At 32.6% G+C, this 20,618-nt stretch overlaps 2 protein-coding genes across 2 annotated transcripts; both read right to left on the bottom strand.

Annotated features, from left to right (window-relative positions):
* Positions 1-3,158: 3,158 nt before the first annotated feature.
* On the bottom strand, positions 3,159-7,805 carry LOC121806009 (cellulose synthase-like protein G2). The gene is made up of 7 exons (XM_042206073.1): positions 7,108-7,805; positions 6,559-6,648; positions 4,971-5,090; positions 4,676-4,882; positions 4,497-4,602; positions 4,268-4,413; positions 3,159-4,206 (listed from the first exon to the last, which is right to left on the bottom strand). The coding sequence occupies exons 1-7, from the start codon at positions 7,669-7,671 to the stop codon at positions 3,325-3,327; spliced, it is 2,115 nt and encodes a 704-aa protein (XP_042062007.1). The 5' UTR covers positions 7,672-7,805; the 3' UTR covers positions 3,159-3,324.
* A 2,275-nt stretch (positions 7,806-10,080) lies between these two features.
* LOC121802605 (cellulose synthase-like protein G2) lies at positions 10,081-18,828 on the bottom strand. Its single transcript, XM_042202287.1, has 7 exons — positions 18,235-18,828; positions 14,658-14,747; positions 13,070-13,189; positions 12,776-12,985; positions 12,598-12,700; positions 12,369-12,520; positions 10,081-11,171 (listed from the first exon to the last, which is right to left on the bottom strand). Exons 1-7 carry the CDS (start codon positions 18,784-18,786, stop codon positions 10,281-10,283), a joined length of 2,118 nt encoding a protein of 705 aa, XP_042058221.1. The 5' UTR covers positions 18,787-18,828; the 3' UTR covers positions 10,081-10,280.
* Positions 18,829-20,618: the final 1,790 nt, after the last annotated feature.

Raw genomic sequence — 20,618 nt, 5'->3', positions numbered from 1 at the left:
TAGTCCGCCTCGCAGTGGAGTGCATCCGTCTTTGCAAGAGCGGCTGTCTGTTCGGGCAATGACACGTGATTCTACCGCCCACGCCCAACTCCAGGAGGATCTAATGGAGCACATTTGGGCAAAATTTGGCAACCAGTAGACGCACATGATCGTCATTAGACAACTCTTTCTTCTGTTTCTTTGAGTTTTAAATTATGTATTTTTTGTTTTTTTAGGATTTTATTAATGTGGTTTTTTATTTTTTTAGAATTTGAAGTTGTAATTTTATTTTATTTAATGAAGTGTGTTTTTATTAATTGAATTTGTTGGAAATAAAAATAAAAAATGAAATTGAATTAATAGTTAAGGGATGAGATGATTAAAAGACGGTTAAGAGATGGGGGATGCAGGTGTTGTCTCTTAGTTAAGAGATGGGGCAAAAAGTACAGTGAGGCCCATGAATAGTGAAGAGATGAGACAGTTAAAAAACGGATAAGAGACAGGGACGCGGATTGGCTTATGTTCTATAGAAAAGTAATTGTATTTATTTATAGCCTATAGTCGTGGAGAGAGATATTGTTCCCAATAAAAGATTTGTGACGAAAAGATGATGTACTAGCACTTATATTTGGATGTTAGTTGGTCTTGCTTTCTTATTTTTACTGATTCACGTGCATAGTACTTATATTGCCCCTCCAATAAAGCTCTATTTCTAATACTACTCCTAGTATTTTGATACATCTACAATTATTAGCCTCTTTACTTTTATACATATTATTTCACGTAGGAGCGGACGCTGAAAAATTTTCTTGTAAGGGCTTCGTTGCGCACATATTTTATATAGTCAATATATATAATTTTCTCTACTTTAGTGTCATTTTTCACTAATTGTACTTCAACTATATTTTTTCTTTATTTTTCTATCACTTTACTATTTTTAAAGAGCAGGTATGTATTTTATGGACGGAAAATACAATCAACAAAACTATAGATGTACATAACTATTTTATAGTACGTTAAACTAGTATAACATATATTTAACCTAAAGAATGAAACAAATAATCAGCATGCTTCTAATGTGGAGGTTTTTAACTTGAAGAAGAATGAGTTTAATTTAAAGTAGTCATGTAATTATCTTTAACTTCTAGTAATAAAAAAAGGGTTAGTTTTTAAAATGATACTCATTTCTATAAAAATTTTGAAGCTATAAAAAATTCTCATCTTTACACTTATAGTCTATACTCTACACTTATATAGCCTTAAAAAGTGCTAGTAGCTTGCTATCTATAGTAAATAGGACTAGTAATATTATATTACTAATATTCAATACTCTTCTTTTTCGTTTCAAGTTTTCAACATACAACTGTCATTGTTGTTTCTTTAAGCATTTTCAGATACTCAAACTCAGCCATTTTCTTTTATTTATACTCGACGATTTAGTCTTTAGTGGTTATTTTAGTAAGGGCTATAGATGGCTTCTGAAAATTTCAAAAATTGTACCAGTGGAAAAAAAAATGAAAAATAACACTTGGGTAAGGGCTTAAGCCCCACCCTTTGCCTTAGTGTGTCCGGCCATGATTTCACATTATATTATCATTATTTTATAACACATTTTTTGAATCATAATATATTTAGAGATTGATTGCTAATAAAATAAAAAAACACTAATTATTTTAACTAGTCTATATCTTTTAAGATTTGAATGAAAATTCATTAAATTTAAAAAACTCTTAATTGCATTTTTCTCAAACCAAATTTATGTTATTTTATTTTTTTTATTTCTTTGTCTCAAAACGATTGCGGTTAGTCTTCAACACCGTCACATTAATACATGTTTATGTAATTATTCATCCCATAATTAAAAAAAATGTTATATGTGTGCGCCAACTTAGCATCACATTTGCCTGTAGAAAAAAAATTATTATGAAATAATTACAAATTTTGAAAGACAGAAGATTAAAATTTGACCAAACCTACCTTTTTATTACTATTTAATATCAAGCCAGTTTTTCAAAAAATAAATCGTGTTGTGTCTCAATTAGTTTTATTCTTTGGTGGTCGTTAGAACGAGTATTACTAGTAGTATAATTTTACAAATGGCATCAAGCGAACTAATTGAGTGAAATATGATCTGTAGCCTTAATTGACCCGAATAATCAATTAATAGCAATGAAAATTCAAAAATGGAATCAGCAATATTGAATTTCAAATTATATTCCACGTCGTTTTTCGTGAAATTTCATCAATTCAACTCTTAAATTTATAGATGCAATTTGTATAAAATAAAATATATTTTAAATTTCACATAGAATGTTCTTGGGTAAAGTATCAAAGTGCAAATTGCAATTGGCGACATCCATAAATAATTGTGAGTCAGTGTAAGGAGATTTTTGTATTTAACTGCACATTATTGGCAGAAGATTATTCTAGCCAACTTGGTATTCAAGTTTAATACTTTTCAAATTTAAAAAGGAAACTGGTATAAACTTGGCTTCTCTAGTTGCCATATACTCGTTTCGTCACATAGAAATAGACTATATTTCATTTTTCTACCGTTCCACACAAATAGTCCATATTCATTTATGACAATTTTTTTCTCTTTCTTTTATACTATAGGAGTATTATTTATGGGCCTTACTATTCATTACACAATTTCAATTATTTTTTCTATTTCTCTCTTACTTTATTAATTACGTATTAAAATTTATGTCAAGGACGGAGGGAGTATTATCTAATGAATATGAAAACAACGTTAGATGTCTGATATTCATCCTTTCCTGTCTTAACATATTGCATGATTTTCTAATAATAGACGAAACAGTTGCCTAAAATTCTTCTACCACTTATTATTGGTTTGGACTAGGCGATCTACTTTCTTTTCTTTCAAAATTTGGATTTCCGATTCGGTTTCAATATAGAAAATAATCCAGAAATACAAATTATATTTAATATAGAAATTTATTTAAATTCTATACTTAAATAAAATAATTTATTCAAATAGTCATTAAGTTTCTTATTTCGGAATTTTTAAAAAAATCATGTTTTTCGACTTTGTTCGGATTTAGATTCTCATGTGGTGTACTTATTTTGGATGGACCCAGATTTATATTCTACGAAAAAAAAATCAATTTTGACTTTGTCCAAATTAAGCAACAAAAACTAAGAATTTTCATCCCTACTTGATCCAACATTACCAATTAATAACTGAATCTTGATTTTTCACAATAACATTAAAATTCAAATCACTCATGTACGTGTAAAAAAAACAAAAATAAAAATAACACAGACTTCATATTAATACATCATTTCTAACTAGGCAGAAACTAACGTTTGGTTTAATTGTTTTCATTTTGCATAAGCCATCACTATGGATGAAAGCAGCAGCGAAACAATAGAAACATTTGTGGGAACGCTGCCCTTATCCTTCCTCACCACCATTCCTTGAAGCAGAGGCAGATGCAAAATCATCCCAAACAGTGAGATCAAACACTCTATCAACATCATCCCATTTCCCTTTCCAGCATGCAAAATCCCAGCTACAAATGACCCCATATTTATCATATAAAGAGTGCACATTGGAACCATGAAAACAGATGGTGCTTCAAAATTGTACACTCCCCTTTGATACAGCTCGGCTGCTGCTTCGTCCACGGCTTTGTTTGTTGGCAAAAAACTAGCTTTTCTCAACCCTATTTTATCCATGATGGTATACATATTCGCATAAAAGTATGATGTAAAGGATCTGATCACCCACATTCTTTGCTCGGTAATCCATGTCCTTGCTCCATACCCCGTCATCAAGACTTCTTGCAAATGCTTTGCTTGCGACGAAAAGAAAAGAAACACAAACACTAGGAAGAAAGGGCTTGACAGCTGAGGATAGAGATGGATGCCTTGGAGTAGAGAGATTTGAGGAAGGAGAGCTAGGATATAAAGAGGCAAGAAGCTGATTGTGAAGAATGCAATCTCTGCATAGCATATGCTTTGCAAAATGGACATTCTTAGTAATCCATAAACAAGTGGAGAGTATCTGGAGAAAGCAACCTGGTTGAATCCCACACTCCATCGACTATGTTGAACGAGAACTTCGCCTAGGTTATCCGGGGACGTACCCAGGAAACCTGGTCTTGCTCTTGAAGATTCATAGTAAACAGACTTCCAACCCTCACAATGCAGAATCAGTCCGGTGAAGTAGTCCTCCACCACCGCGAAATATCTAAACCCTACCTGCACCATATAACATGATGATCAAACAAGTTCAAAAATATGTGTAGCATTCATTACTTGCCTGTTCACCCCACTTGGTGCCGTTGTCATAGCTACAAGAAGCGAGAAACTGCAACACATTATCGCTCGGATAATTTGGTTTGTTATGTGTGTAAACCGAGTTGATGAACTCTTTGGACGAACCAAACCACTTGATCATATCAACATCTATATCAAGAATTAATGATTACATATGTTAAAAAAATTAATGGTGGCAATTTTTCAAATAGTTTAAGACTTGATCACATTACTCTTTTGAAGTTGTTGAGTGCTTCTATATAGTGCTTCTCTCCTTATATAAAAGCCTGTGCCACACAAAATCGGTCCCTCGAGACCATTCAGACCTTCCCATTTTTCCTAAAACAAAATCAAATTATTTCATCATAAATACAGATTGGATCATAATATATAATGTAGATAAATAAATTACCCAAGCAAATCTGAGCTCGCCATCATAGATATCCTTGTCACATAAAGTGTAAAATCTCTGAGGGAATTGAACAAATGCAAGAGGAGACAGGTTGGGGTCGAGATGGAAACACATTGCTTGACGAGCTGATTTTGGATCGTTGCAATACATGTCACAGTCAAGCACTAAAATGTAGGGAGAATTGCTGATCAAGGCAGATACTCGAAGCTGAAGCAAGGTTAATTAAGAAATTGATTAATTTATGAGAATGATATTTATATATATTCTTAAATTTTTGTATGAGAATTTATATTACAAGAACGTTTAGTGCTCCAGCTTTGAAATGGTGTGGGTGAAATGGCCTTTTCTCACGAGCAACATAGACTAGGAGAGGCATCTGTGGATCCTTGTCCATTTCATCTCCGTCGTTGATAACCTGACAATCATAATTCATACTCCATCTATGATGTTTTTTAGAGTGTAGATATTGATGCCAAAATATTAAAATTGTGAATGTACTAGAAATAGTTTAACTTATTTTAGACATAAATTTCTTTTATTTTGTATTAACAGAAATTAAATACTCCTATATGTATATATATTACTCCCTCCATCTCATTAAAAATGACTCACTTTCCTTTTTGGTTTGTCCCAACCAAGATGACACATTACTAAAAATGGAAACGCCCTTCTCTCTACTTAATTCACTCTCTCTTACTTTACTTTCTCCACTTCACACACAAAATAAAGTTGCATAAATTCTCATGCCGTCCAAGGAAGGGGTCATCTTCCTTGAGACGGAGGGAGTAATTATGTACAAAACTAAAGTAAATAATACTAATAACAATCATAAATATATGTGTGGTGCAACTTAAATATGAGATCTTCAATGATTGTTTGTCAAATAAACCCACTTATATAAAAATATATATAATCTGTATTTTGGAATAATCTTATCTTAATGGTGCAAGATTCGAGATTCTCAGTCCTATAATTAAGAGATCAAATTCAAACCAAACATGCCTACCGCAAAAGGACAAGCTTATTTTGTCGCAAAGGTTTTAGTCATAGATATCATCTCCACTAGAATGACAATACGAGAATAACACTATTATTTTTTAACTCACCTACACAAAATATATAAGTGTTTACCACATTCAGAAAAAGGAAATATCTATAAATCTTAATCAGTCAATTTTAATTTAAAATTTCATATCTTGCCGTACGCCGCCTTCTAGAAAGTGAACCGAACGGGCAGTTGGTTAGGCTCTTCCCTTAGCGGGTCACTGCGTATCCTGATTTAACATCTCTTTTAATATTATCAGATCGGGATGTGTGAGGCTCTTAGGGTTGGAATTTCAACTTTTTTGTATGATAGAAACCTTTTTGCATTCACTTTAGCTTATATTCTAGAATTTTGCGATTTCATTATAAATCGAGCACATGATATATAACAAAAATATTCTACATAATTAAAGATTCGACATGCATGATCATGGCCCATAGGTGGGCCAAAATGGGAAACTCAAGGCCAAGGGACTTAACATCACATTACAAAAAACTTATTTTTTAGAGATATTAAAATTGAGACCTAATTACTAGCGTTTGAAAAGTTTTAAAAATAACCATATTTTATGACGCAAAAGAAAATATCTCTAATTTGATGGCAAATTATCTTAATCTTTTACTTTTTTTAAGGATGCTTCTATTTGTGTCCCCTAATTTTAGTTGGACACTAACAATAAGGACACTTTATGAAGCGTTGGTGATATAATTAGACACATAAATTAACATTAAAAATGTCATTATCTGATTTCTTTTTGTCACTTAGCCCCTTTGATTGAAGTTATTTTTTATAAGTATTAAATTTTATTGTGGTTTCAAAGCAGAATATAGTATATTACCTCAATAATTGGTTGGTGGTCTCTGCTGACACGACTATCCGTACTAGCAGCTATCTTAGCCAGAGAAATCTTGAAATCTTCGTATGCTTTCTGCTTTCTCGTACGTACAATATCAGTATAATCCAACATTGTGACTAGTAAAGGAATGAAATTAATTTATACAAAAATGTTATGTACCAATTATTGGATTAGAAATATGAATATATACCAAGATGTGTGACATGTAGCTGTTGGCAATTGAAACATAAAAATGAATATAATAATATCTCAAATCGGTGTACACAAAGAGCTTAATCCACTATATAAGTCTCATGAGCCTCTTCTCTTATCACCAATTGGTGATCATCAAATATAGTAATGAATGATAATTCGGTCATTTAACTTGCAAGTCAAAATTTTCAAAGGTATTCAGTTTGTTTCGCATGTGAAATAGTACTCCCATATGAACTAGTAGTAATTAGCTTACGTGAAATGAATGTCTAGTATATTTATTGGTGGATAGAGAAAAAGAAAAAAGAAAATTGTGACATTTAATGGTAGTCGGGATACCTGTATGTGTGTCTTCTCAAGTAAGAAGTGATGGTCACCGGTTTGTTCGGTCAAGAAATAAGCATGAGGGCATCTGTTGTTGACCATATACTTCCTGCAAAAGGGAATCCACATTTTGGCAAATTCCGACGCCTCCTTCACGGCGCGAAACGTGACGGGGGAGCCGCCGTCGTCGGAGAGATAGACATGGAGCTTGTGCGGAGGGTAGTCGAGCGCCATGGCCGATATAACAGTGTTCATAACCCCCAAACTCGGCTCCTTCACGGGATCAGTGGTGCACACGAACACATCCACCGACGGCAGATTGTCGTCGGCGGGGAGTCTGTCAGGACACGCGGTTCGAGAGACGGGGTTCCACTTGGCGCCCTGGCTGAGCAGCCATTGGAAGGAGAGGATGAGCTCGGCGGCGAAGATGAGAAGGTGTGGGACACTTTTGGATATGGAGGTGATTCTGTAGTAAAATAAGGCTGCTAAAGCGGCGCCATGGATCAAAGCATGGACCCTGTTTATTACCATCCGTTTTTTCAGGCTTTGCCATTCATTTAGACCTACTGATTTCTCCATTTTTTTTTCTTTAGCAAATGAAAATGAAGTGGAGGAACTGTGAGATGGATGATGCCAACAGCTATGCTTTACTTATGTTTAATTCTGTGCGAGTCTGGTCGATGCTTTCCTTATGGCGTCGTTTTCTGATTTGGCCTTATCATGTTGTATTATTCTTGTGTTGTAGGAGTATTATACTCGGTGATGTTTGGTTTCCTAATATATAATCTAGGATTGAGTTTTAAGATTATTTTAGTTGGAGTCTGGAGGGTTAAATATGACTAATTATCACATAATTATTCATCTATGATTGAGTTGCGGGATTCAATCTCATGAATATTTTTAATACAAAAATAACATGGTTAAAGTGTTTTTTAGTTAATTTGAGACGCTATATTTCTAAACACTTCACTGGCGCTTCAAAAAACATCCTTATTGGTGGTGTGCCAAATAAAAATAAGGACGCAAATAACAATCGTCAGTGAATTACTTTTTTGGAGACAGTTTTTAAATTGCATCTCCAGCATATTCAAGACGCAATTTATAAAACTATCTCAGTTTTAACATCATTCGTAATGCTATTAAAAAACGTCCCAAATACGATCATTGGTTCCAATATATGTGATGTGTTTGTTTTTTTGGATTTAAGAAAATGGTCTTTGGTTATTTATGAGTAGAAAGGATGATGTAAGCGAGAATAATGAAAGAGGGCTTAAAGTATTTATTTTTGTCAAAAGAAAATAAAATAACTTAATTAATTATCTTTAAATGTCTTAACAAGTGATTATGAATCCTCTAAATCACTTTATTTGAGATGGAGATTTATTTAATACTTCATCCGTTCATAAAAAAAATCTCATTTGTGAACTGTATGGATTTTAATGAGAAATTAAAAAAGTAGGTAAAGTATAAGAGAGAAGAAAAAATGGATGAAGTAAGAGACAAACTTTTTATTTTTAAAATTAAGACTATTTTTTGTGGATATTTCAAAATGACAAAATGAAATTATTTTTTGTGGAGGGAAGTGAGGGAGTATTGAGTTTACTACTACTATTAATATAAAACTAAAAATTAGAATTATGAGACGGCGGCATAAAAATCAATAAATGCAAAAGGAATAAGTAAATAAATTATACAAATCTCGACGTGCAATACACAAGGGCAATCATCGATATGGACCAACGGAAAAAAAGGACAATTTCGGCTATCACGAATTATCACGATCAATGGACCAATTGAAAGGACGATATCTTACTACTGATAGATTTTTATTTTTTTATTTTTAAATCCTCTGTTTGATTTTATTTATTTTTTAAAATAATTGACTCCATTTTTATAAAAATTGAGAATGGAATTGACCTTTGTTATAGCGTTTAGAAAAAGTAACATGTGTATACGTTAATTATGTTTTTTTTTTTTGACATGGAGTATATAATTGTGTGACTTTTTTTTTTATTTCAGATGTACCTATTTTTTATTGTTTTCATAACTTTTCTTTCATTCGTAAATCAGTTTAATTATACGGAGTAATATAGTATAGATAAAAGTATGAAGAAATAAATAGCAAGTGTTCAACTTTTTAGAGCATCCAGCTTTCTTACTAGAAGAATCGGCAATTTATTGGCACGTTTCTCTATCCAAACTTCCTCTCCCGCCAAATGTTTCCTCAAAGATTTTACTACTCTGTAGCGTCTTTATCATATTCTCGAGAGAAAAATTGGCCCCATTTTCAAATTAATTGCTATTTATTCATGTACAGCTGCTATTTATATTTATTTTAATATAGTTTATATAATATTTAGAAAAAAATTGTGAAAAAATAACAGTAACGGACAAATGTCAAGATATGACCATTAGTAGCGGCTACAATAAACACATCAACAACGAAAAACAACGTCGATTATGTCTAATACTATTCACATTTCTCTGTTTTAATATATTGCATGTTTTTCTAATAATAGACGAAATAGTAGCCTAAAATTCTTTCATACTTATTTGGTTAGGACTATATTTGCTTTCTTTTCATTCAAATTGGATTTTCAGTTGGGTTCAATTTTTTTATAGAAAATAATCAAAAAATACAAATTATATTTTAATACTCGTATATATAAATTTATTTAAATAGTACTATATTCTTAGATAAAATATTTTATTTAAATATTTGTAACTTATGTGTATACATAATAATTAAGTTTTTTATTTTGGAATTTTTTGTAATTTTTCAATTTTGTTCAGATTTAGTTAAAAAAGTTAGATTCTCATATACTATTTCGGATTTGTCCAGATTTCTATTCTACGAAAAAACCAATTTTCGGATCAGTACGATAAATTAAGCAAAAAAAAACCTCTCAATGTCCATCCCTAAAAAGTAAAAACAAAGACCTACTTGTTCTATTTAATCCAACATTACAATTACTAATTAACTGAATCTTGATTTTTCGCAATCAGTCATTAAAAATTAATCGTGAGCATAAAAACACAGGCTGGAACGACAAACACTCAATTAGGTGAGTTGCGTTAACAAACACTAGTAACTGAATCTCTTATTCTAAGTATCCGGCTCAATATCCCAAATTAACTCCCGGCTAGGGCTAGCTTATTCCGTGATTATTCTTCATTCCTTTATATGATTAAGTGGCAAAAGATGCATAAGCCATCACTATGGATGAAAGCAGCAGCGAAACAATAGAAACATTTGTGGGAACTCTTCCCTTATCCTTCCTCACTACCATTCCTTGAAGCAGAGGCAGATTCAAGATTATCCCAAACACTGGGATCAAACTCTCTATCAACATCATCCCATTTCCCTTTCCTGCCTGCCAAATCCCAGCTACAAATGACCCCATATTTATCATATAAAGAGTGCACATTGGAACTATTAAAAGAGATGGTGCATCGAAGTTGTACATTCCCTTTCGATAGAGCTCGGCTGCTGCTTCGTCTGCGGCTTTGCTTGTCAGCAAAAAACTGGCTTTTCTCCACCCTATTTTATCCATGATGGTATTCACATTAGCATAAAGGTATGCTGTAAAGCATCTGATCGTCCACATTCTTTGTTCCGTAATCCATGTACTTGTTCGGTACCCTGTCGTCAAGACTTCTTGCAAATGCTTTGCCTGCGATGAAACGAAAAGGAACACGAACACAAAGAAGAAAGGGCTTGACAGCTGAGGATAGAGATGGATGCCGCGGAGTAGAGAGATTTGAGGAAGGAGAGCTAGAATGTAAAGAGGCAAGAAGCTGATTGAGGAGAATGCATTCTCTGCATAGCACATGCTTTGCCAAATGGGCATTTTTAGCACTCCATAAACAAGTGGAGAATACTTGGAGAAGGCAACCTGGTTGAGTCCCACAAACCATCGACCTTGTTGAACGAGAGCTTCGCCTAGGTTTTCCGGGGCCGTACCCAGGAAACCTGGTCTTGCTCTTGAAGATTCATAGTAAACAGACTTCCAACCCTCACAATGCAGATTCAGTCCGGTGAAGTAGTCCTCCACCACCGCAAAATACCTAAACCCTACCTGCACCATGATGATCAAACTTTACTCCATTTTTCATACTACTCCTCGGAAGTTTCAGTCTGGTCTCTGGGAAAGAAATGTATCGAGCCAGGAAGTTTCAGTCTTGCTAATTTCTTACTTCTAATAACTATACTAGGAGTACTATATTTGTACTCACTTCTTGTATTTCATTTGAAAATATGTGTTAAAATCTAATTAAATATGTGCTATATATATGCGCTTTTTAAAATTAATTAGATGATCAATAGATTAAAGACGGTAAAATTTAAATAAATGTTTTCTAATTTCCAGTTAAATCTAGTTTTTAAAAATTATTCAGGCTATGCTCAATACTATATTTATGTATTCAATTTAAAATTGCACATTTAAAAATTATGATAGTGAATTCAAATTTGTAAATTACTACTCCTCATTTCCATGTGAATTTGAGTTATTTTTCTATTTTGGGAAGTTCTAAGTTAATTGAGTCATTTCTATTTTTAGTAAAAGTTAATTCTTTCTTTTATTTTATTCTCTTTTAATATATCTTACTTTATTCTATCTTACTTTATTCACCATCTATTTTATACACTATTTTTAAACTCTGTACCGAAAAGAAATATATTGATTTTGAAATGAGATAGTTAGGGATTTGGGTTGTGTTTTGTATTTATGATTGTGTGTGACTGTGATACAGACCAAACGGGAGAACTCATCCCAAAAGACTAGCCTGTTAGGAGAGAGAGCCCATTTAGTCTATATACCCCACATCAGTTGTTCTCACAACCGATGTGGGAATTGAGTCCGTAACATTCGACCCTCCTTTAAGGGCCAACGTCCTCGTTGGTCACGGCCACGTTGGTCACGGCTGGTTCTTTGCCAGGCCACCACTCCGAGTTCTCGTTGGTCACGGCCACGTTGGTCACGGCGGATTCTTTGCCCGGCCACCACTCCGTGGGTCACCACTCCGAGCGGCCCCAAACGTACTCGTTGGTCACGGCGAGTTCGCTGCCCGGCCACCACTCCGAGCCGTTTGGGCTCTCAATGAAAGCACCAATTGATACAGACCAAACGGGAGAACTCATCCCAAAAGACTAACCTGTTAGGAGAGAGAGCCCATTTAGTCTATATACCCCACATCAATTGTTCTCACAACCGATGTAGGAATTGAGTCCGTAACAGACTGCTCCTACTATATGTTTTTAGTGTATAACTTGCCTGTTCACCCCACTTGCTGCCCTTCTCATATCTGCAAGAAGCGAGAAACTCCATCTCTTTCTGCTCGTCGCTCATACAATTTGGTTTCTTATGTGTGTAAACCGAGTTGATGAACTCTTTCGACGAACCAAAACGCTTCATCGTATCAACATCTGCACCATAATGTATACTATAAATAATTCATTGTGGCAATTTTACAAATATTTCTAAACTTGATCACATTAATTACTCTTCTCAAGTTGTTGACTTCTATAGAGTGCTTCTCTCTTCATATAAAAGCCTGAGCCAGACAAAATTGGTCCATTGAGGCCATCAAGGCCTTCCCATTTTTCCTGAAACAAAATCAAATTGTTTCACCAAAAATACAGATTTGATCATAATACCATTAAAGTGGATAAATTAAATACCCAAGCATGTCTGAACTCGCTATCATAGATATCCTTGTCACATAAATTGTGAAATCTCTGAGGGAATTGAACAAATGCAAGATCAGGAGACAGGTTGGGGTCGAGATGGAAACACATAGCTTGACGAGCTGATTTTGGATCGTTGCAATACATGTCACAATCCAGCACTAGAATGTATGGAGAATTGCTAAGCAGAGCAGACACTCGAAGCTGCAGCAAGGTTAATTAAGAAATTAATTTATGAGAATGATATTTATATATATTCTTAAATTTTTGTATGAGAATTTATATTACAAGAACGTTTAGTGCTCCAGCTTTGAAATGGTGTGGGTGTGATGGCCTTTTCTCACGAGCAACATAGACTAGGAGAGGCATCTGTGGGTCCTTGTCCATTTCATCTCCATCGTTGATAACCTACCAATCATAATTCATATCTATATTAGAGTTGCTAAAATTCTGAATATATTTACATAACATTGAGTATGTAGGTAAACTTTATCACAATACCAATTATTTTGAACATAAATTTGTTTTATTTTATATTAACAGAATATCTAGATATGTGCATATATGTTTGGAGTATTAAATACGTACGAAACTATTTCCTTGAATTAGAAACTATCTATGGAAATTTCTATTAGGTAAGATTCATTTTTTACTAATAAATTTTCTTTTTTATTTCATTTTATTTCATTAATTATACATTAAAAGTTTCTATTTTTAAGTAACATATGGATATAATACTGATAACAATTGTAAATGTGTGTGGTGCATCTTAAATATGACATTTTCAATGATTGTTTTACTGCTTCAACAAATATACCCACTAATATAAAGTTATAATATCTGTATTTATTGAATAGTTTGATCTTAATGGACGAAGATTCGAGATTCTCAATCCTATAATTAAGAGTAGTCAAAGTCAAACCAAACATGCCTACCACAAAAGGACATACTTCCACGTCCACCATAAGTTGTGGATTTTCTATATTTGAAAATAAATTTATCTCCTCTCGCTTCTCATTAAAATGCTAAATCACATTTTCTACTTTAATTTATCACACATAACTACTACACATAAAATCTTGTGTCATTCAAGAATATTGACATCTTAAATGGGACGGAGGGAGTATTTTGTTGCCAAGGTTTAGTCATAGATATCATCTCCATTAGAAAGACAATACAAGAAAGACAAATGCTCCTCATTTCCTAAAAATAGAAATTTTAAAATTGGCACAACATAATTTTAATGCAAAATAGGTAAAATAAGAAAGAGAATGAGAAAAAATGTATAAAGTAAGAGAGAGAAAAAAATTATTTATGAAACAAACCAAAAAGGAAAGAGTTTTTATTTTTAGGAAACAAGTTTTTTTCAGTGACACCAAATATAAGTTTTTACCTCATAAAAAAATACTTAGAAAATAACTATAAATCTTAATCAGTCAATTTTATAGTGTAAAGTGCGACTTCCTCTGTTCATTAAATATAGTTTTGTAGATGGATGGTATAGATTTTAACGAGAAACTGATAAAATATGGAGAGATTTAGAAAAAAAATGGATAAAATTAAAAACAAAAAGGAAAAAAAGTAGAATAGAATAATTTAATAATTTGAGGAAAACTTTCATTTTATAGATGTAACTTGACCATAGAATAAAAAGGTCAAGATTATTTTATATGAGGAGTAGTAAGTTTGCCTGGAAATATTTAACACGATTATTTGCAAATAAGGACTTTTTACGATATAGTTGTGAATTTTATGTTATCCATTTATCTAGAAATTTCAAATTATATGTTTTGTCCCTCCTATTCTCTTGCGATAATATCATGAAAAAACAAGCACGTGAAATATGAAGTTTCAAAGCAGAATATAGTAGTATTACCTCAATAATTGGTTGGTGGTCTTTGCTGACACGACTATCTGTACCAGCAGATATCTTAGCCAAAGAAATTTTGAAATCTTCGTAAGCATTCTGCATCATATATACGTACAATATCATTAGTACTTTTTTAAAATTCCAATATTGCGTACACTAGAGGAACGAATTTAATTGACAATGCATAAACCAATCAAATTTTGTTATTTGAATCCAATCTTATTGCATATTTTTATATTTTATTGATAGTTTGACTATATACTTTGTACTAGGCATGCACACGGTTCGGGAATCGCCAATTCCGGTTCATGAACCGGCGGTTCACGGTTCATAATACCCATGAATCGGAACCGGCCCGCCAAGGGTCCCGGCAGTTCCGGTTCCGGTTCAAAAAACCGCTTGTTCACGAGGCGGTTCAAAACCGCCAGTTTTTTGCCTGAACCGCCGGTTTAGTGTTTATTTCAACAAGACTACAAGTCACAACTTATAAGTTACAATTTACACTTAATGTTGGACTTGAGCATTTGGGTTGAAAGAGAGTGTATTGGATGATTCTCTTTTATAGCTTCATGTTCTTGGATGTGTTGCTATTTCTTTCAATGTGGGATAAAACTCCTTATTTATAACTACATGATACATCTTCATCATCTTTGTTTATATTAATTTATATCTTAACTATCTTCTATTTTATAACTTAACGACAAATATAATTACATAAAGTATTATTCTTTAATTCTTTATTATTATTGATTTGTTTGTGTATAAGTTTATGTGTATGTTAACTAATAAATACCATTATACACATTAAGAGAATAATTATTATACAAATTGTATTAATCTAGTGATAACTATAATATGAATAATTATTTATCTATATACAAATCATATTACTCAATAATTGTTTATTCTTATCTATCAAGAATATATTCACAAATAATAATTTTATTTATATAAATTATACTATATCTATTAGAATAACAACTATTATACAAAATCATACTATTAGTGTACTACTAATATATAAACTATATTATACCACTAAACAAATCTTTCTTTAGTTATCTATTTTTATCATTATTATACCATTTATATTAATTGTTGTTTTTTACACATTTTAATCAATGTATTGAGAAAAATTAGCAACATACTTACATTTAAATCCAATTATTTGAACACGTCCACATTCTATAAAAATACAAATTATTAGCAACATGCAACATTCAAATTTAATTAAACTATTCTAGTTGATACTATTATTATCTATAAATTTTTCTTAGAAAAAGAATCATAACAAAAATAAAGATAAAGTTAGTGAATAATAAAATGTAGTAAAAAATAAAGAAAAGTAAAAAATAAAAGAAAGTTTTGTATCCCACATTGGAAAAAGATGAATGAATGATCAAAACATGTAGTTATAAAAGAAAATACTTCAACATATTTTGTCTCACATTGAAAGTGAAACAAAAAATATCCAAGGATGTCTCTATAAAAGAGAAACAACCAAGAATGATTTCTTAGAATTCTTAAAAGTGAGCACATTTAAATCCAATAATTATTATTATTTGAACACACCCACATTCTATAAATATACAAATTATGAGCAACATGCAACATTCAAATTGAATTGAACTATTCTATTTGATTCTATTATTATCTATAAATTTGTCTTAAAAAAAGAATCATAACAAAAATAAAGATAAAGTTAGTGAATAATAAAATGTAGTAAAAAATAAAGAAAAGTAGAAAACAAAAAATATTTTGTATCCCACATTGAAAAAAGATGAATGAATAAAACATGTAGTTATAAAATAAAATACTTCAACATATTTTGTCCCACGTTGAAAGTGAAACAAAAAATATTCAAGGATGTCTCTATAAAAGAGAAACAACCAAGAATAGTTCTTAGAATCATAGGCCCAACTAGGGATGTCAATGTAACCCGAACCTGCGGGCCGACCCGAATAACCCGATAAAAATACAGGGTTAGGGTTGTAATTTCGCAGCCCGAATTTAAAATCGGGCCATTCGGGCTGGCCCGTTCGGGTTGTCGGGTTAGGCGGGCTGACCCGTTCGGGTTACGGGTCGGCCAGTCGGGTTGAAGGCTTCTGCACAGCTAGCAGTTTTTGTAACGGTCATAACTTTCTCTACAAAGCTCCGATTGAGGCGTGCAATATATCCACGCGAAGCTCTTTCGAAGACGAAGAGAATGATATGTATTAGAGGTTTATCGGACTTCAAAATCGCAAGAAACATTAGCTCAAATAAGGCTGCTGCACATCCACATATTTTGTGTACATTTATTTTCTAATCAATTTTCTATCATTTCTCAACAAACATGTAAACATACCAAAATATAGAAATATAATCAAAATCATCCAAGACAACCCTCTAAAACCATGCAAAATCCAAATACGTCAACCGACTATATAAGATCACTAAAAAAATCACCATGTGGTTCATGGATTCATAAATACTCGTATATAAAAGCTTTCTTTTATTATATTTCCAATATAATAGTGCAAAGTGTTTTGACGCCGCTTCGTCATTGAATTATGCGTACTTTGATGATTCTTAAAACAAAGATAAATTATTATTTGACTTATTTACAGCGGGAATAAATTAAATTTGACCAATCATAATTCAAGAAAACTTAGAGTTACTCCAATTAGCTAGCATCTTGATAATTCACTCTTTAACAATTCAAAATATTTTTGTTACATCTACGATGCACCTCTCACGTTATGAAAATTTTATTTAATTTTCTACGAATTGATTTATGTTTGAATTTTGAAATAAAGTGTTGATTTATGTTTTAAATAGATAAACATAAACATCCTATTGATAGATATTTTGTAAATAATTATGTAATGAATAAGTTATTTAAATTTAAATAACTTAATCTTTTTAAAAATATTAAAGAAAATTAAAAATATGTATTTCATTGTTGAATGATTAATTAAAAATATGTATATAATTAAAGAAAATTTAAAATATGTATTATTTTTTGAAAATATTAAAAGAATTAAAAATACGCATTGACCCGAATAACCCGGTGGGTTAGCCCGAAACCCGAAGGGTTAGGGTTAGGGTTAGGGTCAAACTTTTATAACCCGAAAAAATCATAAACCGAATAGCCCGTACCCGAATGGCCCGACAACCCGAACGGGTTGGCCCGATTGACATCCCTAGGCCCAACAAATAAATATGAGCTATTATGAAATTATTGTATTTATTTATTTGTAAAAATTGATTTTTATATATAAAAATTAATTTTTATAAATAATAAATATATTTTATAAAATGTTATGAAGCGGCGGTTTGAACTGGCGAACCGCAGGTTCCGGTTCGCAATATTTCTGAACCTGAACCGAACCGCAGGCGTCGGTTCCGGTTCCGGTTCATGAATCGGCGGTCCCGAACCGCCGGTTAATCGACGGTCCGGTTCGAATTGTGCATGCCTACTTAGTACTACTCCATCCGTATCGTAAAATTTGTCAATTTTTTGGGAAAGTTAATGGTTTAATGGGCCAAAATTCATTGACTTTATAATAAATGTAAGATTTAATGGCAGGCGGTTGATTACCTGAATGGATGTCTTCTCAAGTAAGAAGTGATGGTCACCGGTTTGTTCGGTCAAGAAATAAGCCTGAGGGCATCTGTTGTTGACCATATACTTCCTGCAAAAGGGAATCCACATTTTGGCAAATCCCCACGCTTCCTTCACGGCGCGAAACGTGACGGGGGAGCCGCCGTCGTCGGAGAGATAGACATGGAGCTTGTGCGGAGGGTAGTCGAGCGCCATGGCCGATATAACAGTGTTCATAACCCCCAAACTCGGCTCCTTCACGGGATCAGTGGTGCACACGAACACATCCACCGACGGCAGATTGTCATCGGCGGGGAGTCTGTCAGGACACGCGGTTCGAGAGACGGGGTTCCACTTGGCGCCCTGGCTGAGCAGCCATTGGAAGGAGAGGATGAGCTCGGCGGCGAAGATGAGAAGGTGGGGGACACTTTTGGATATGGAGGTGATTCTGTAGTAAAATAAGGCTGCTAAAGCGGCGCCATGGATCAAAGCATGGACCCTGTTTATTACCATGCGTTTTTTCAGGCTTTGCCATTTATTTAGATCCATTTTTTTTTCTTAAAGAAAATGAATAATGAAGTGAGATGGATGATGCCAACAGCTATGCTCTACTTATAGTCGTCCATTTATGACGCCGTTTTCTGATTTGGCCTTATCGTCTTCTTGTATAATTAATGGTCCTCTTGTAGTAGTACTCCTAGATTCCTTTGTTATGAGTAATTTTTTTTCCTTTTTTTTAGGCATGTAATTATAATGGTAGCATCCACATCATTCCAGTATGGGCCATAGGGCTAATAGTACTCCCTTATTTTTAGATGTGTATAGGGCTAATAGAAAATAAAATAAAATAAAATAAAATAACTCACTTATTTTTAGAAAGGATGACATAGAAAATAAAATAACTTACTTATTTTTAGATGTCTCAATTACAAAAATAAATCCTTTAAATCACATTATATAGGGCTAATAGTACTCCCTCCGTTCCATAGTAGAAGATGCGTTTCTTTTTGGCACGTGATTTAAGAAAAAATGTGTTGGATGTGTTAAGTAGTAGAAAAATAAAGTATAAATGAAAAATGTAGAAAGGAGAGAGCATAAAGTAAAAGAGAGTAAAGTAAGTGAGAAGAAATATGTTGACTTTTACTAAAAAGAGAAATGACTCAACTACTATGGAACGTATCAAAATGGCAAAATGACTCCACTATTTTGGAACGGAGGAAGTAATACTTACTAGGGGTTAGTAGGTACGGTATATATTACCGAAACCACCATACCGTATACCTTACTGTAAATGCGGTATGCGAAAAATTATAACTTTACCTTACCAAAATTTTCAGTATACCTTATTTCCAGTATGACAAATTTACATACCGATACCATACCTCATTTTCGGTATGTCGTACCAAAGTTCAGTATACCGCACTTTTGCGGTATACCTGACTTTTAAAATCAATGAAAATAAATAGTTTGAGTTTTTAGAATATTATTTATATTTTATAATTTAAAAAATATATTAAATATATTTATACGTAATTGTATTTATGTTTCACAATAGATTTTATAATTTAAAAATATATAAATTATATTTTATATAAAATTATATTTATATTTTACGGTATATACTAAATTTCGGTATGCATCGGTATACCGCAGTATATGAAAATTCATACCGTTACTTTATCGAAATCTTTTTGGTAAGGTATATTATCACTTTCTTTTTTAAATATCTATTACTCCGTAAGTTAGTCATTTTTCTTTTTTAGCATTTTTTTCTCTTATTTTATATTTTTACATTTTTTTTACTCTTCTATTTTTTTTCTCACATTCTTTACTCTCTCTTCACTTAACTCTTTAAATATCAATTTTTACTTATAAATGAAAAGAAAAGAAAACTCTTAGAATAGATAAATAAGTTTAATGGACCACATCATGAATTTTAGAGCACCCACTATCGTGCTCTTGCCAACGAGCACGGTTGTGGGCCCGACCCCACTTTTTCTGCTTGCTCTTAGGCAAGAGCACAACACCCACAGCTGTGCTCTTCCGCAAGGACGGGCACAAGGGTCTCATCATTCTATTATTCAATTTAAATAAAAACATTTCCATAATATTAAATTCATTAAAAAAACTGAAATAATATTACAAATTACAAATAAAATAAAAAAGACATAATTAAAATCCTAAAAAATAAAAATTACATAATTAAAATCCTAAAAATTAAAAATTACATAATTAAAATACTAAAAATTAAAAATTACATAATTAAAACTAAAAATATCCCCGTGGAAGACTATTCATCCGGCGGCACTACCCCCAATTATTTTTGAAGGCCCAATATCATGGCCTCGTGCGATCGAAGTTGCGCGGGGGTCATAGTTGAC

The sequence above is a fragment of the Salvia splendens genome, chromosome 5, assembly GCF_004379255.2.
Source record: "Salvia splendens isolate huo1 chromosome 5, SspV2, whole genome shotgun sequence".
Classification (NCBI taxonomy): domain Eukaryota; kingdom Viridiplantae; phylum Streptophyta; class Magnoliopsida; order Lamiales; family Lamiaceae; genus Salvia; species Salvia splendens.
This window is presented reverse-complemented; position numbering and strand designations above follow the sequence as displayed.

Excerpts from the sequence above, each read along its gene's own strand:
- LOC121806009 (XM_042206073.1), bottom strand. The coding sequence starts at position 7,671 with ATGGAGAAATCAGTAGGTCTAAATGAATGGCAAAGCCTGAAAAAACGG. Across the intron at positions 4,883-4,970 it reads CTGGAGCACTAAACGTTCTT|CTTCGAGTATCTGCCTTGAT; the intron begins GTAATATAAATT and ends ACCTTGCTTCAG. Across the intron at positions 4,207-4,267 it reads GCACCAAGTGGGGTGAACAG|GTAGGGTTTAGATATTTCGC; the intron begins GCAAGTAATGAA and ends TATATGGTGCAG.
- LOC121802605 (XM_042202287.1), bottom strand. The coding sequence starts at position 18,786 with ATGGATCTAAATAAATGGCAAAGCCTGAAAAAACGCATGGTAATAAAC. Across the intron at positions 13,190-14,657 it reads ACCACCAACCAATTATTGAG|GTTATCAACGATGGAGATGA; the intron begins GTAATACTACTA and ends TATGATTGGTAG. Across the intron at positions 12,986-13,069 it reads CTGGAGCACTAAACGTTCTT|CTTCGAGTGTCTGCTCTGCT; the intron begins GTAATATAAATT and ends ACCTTGCTGCAG.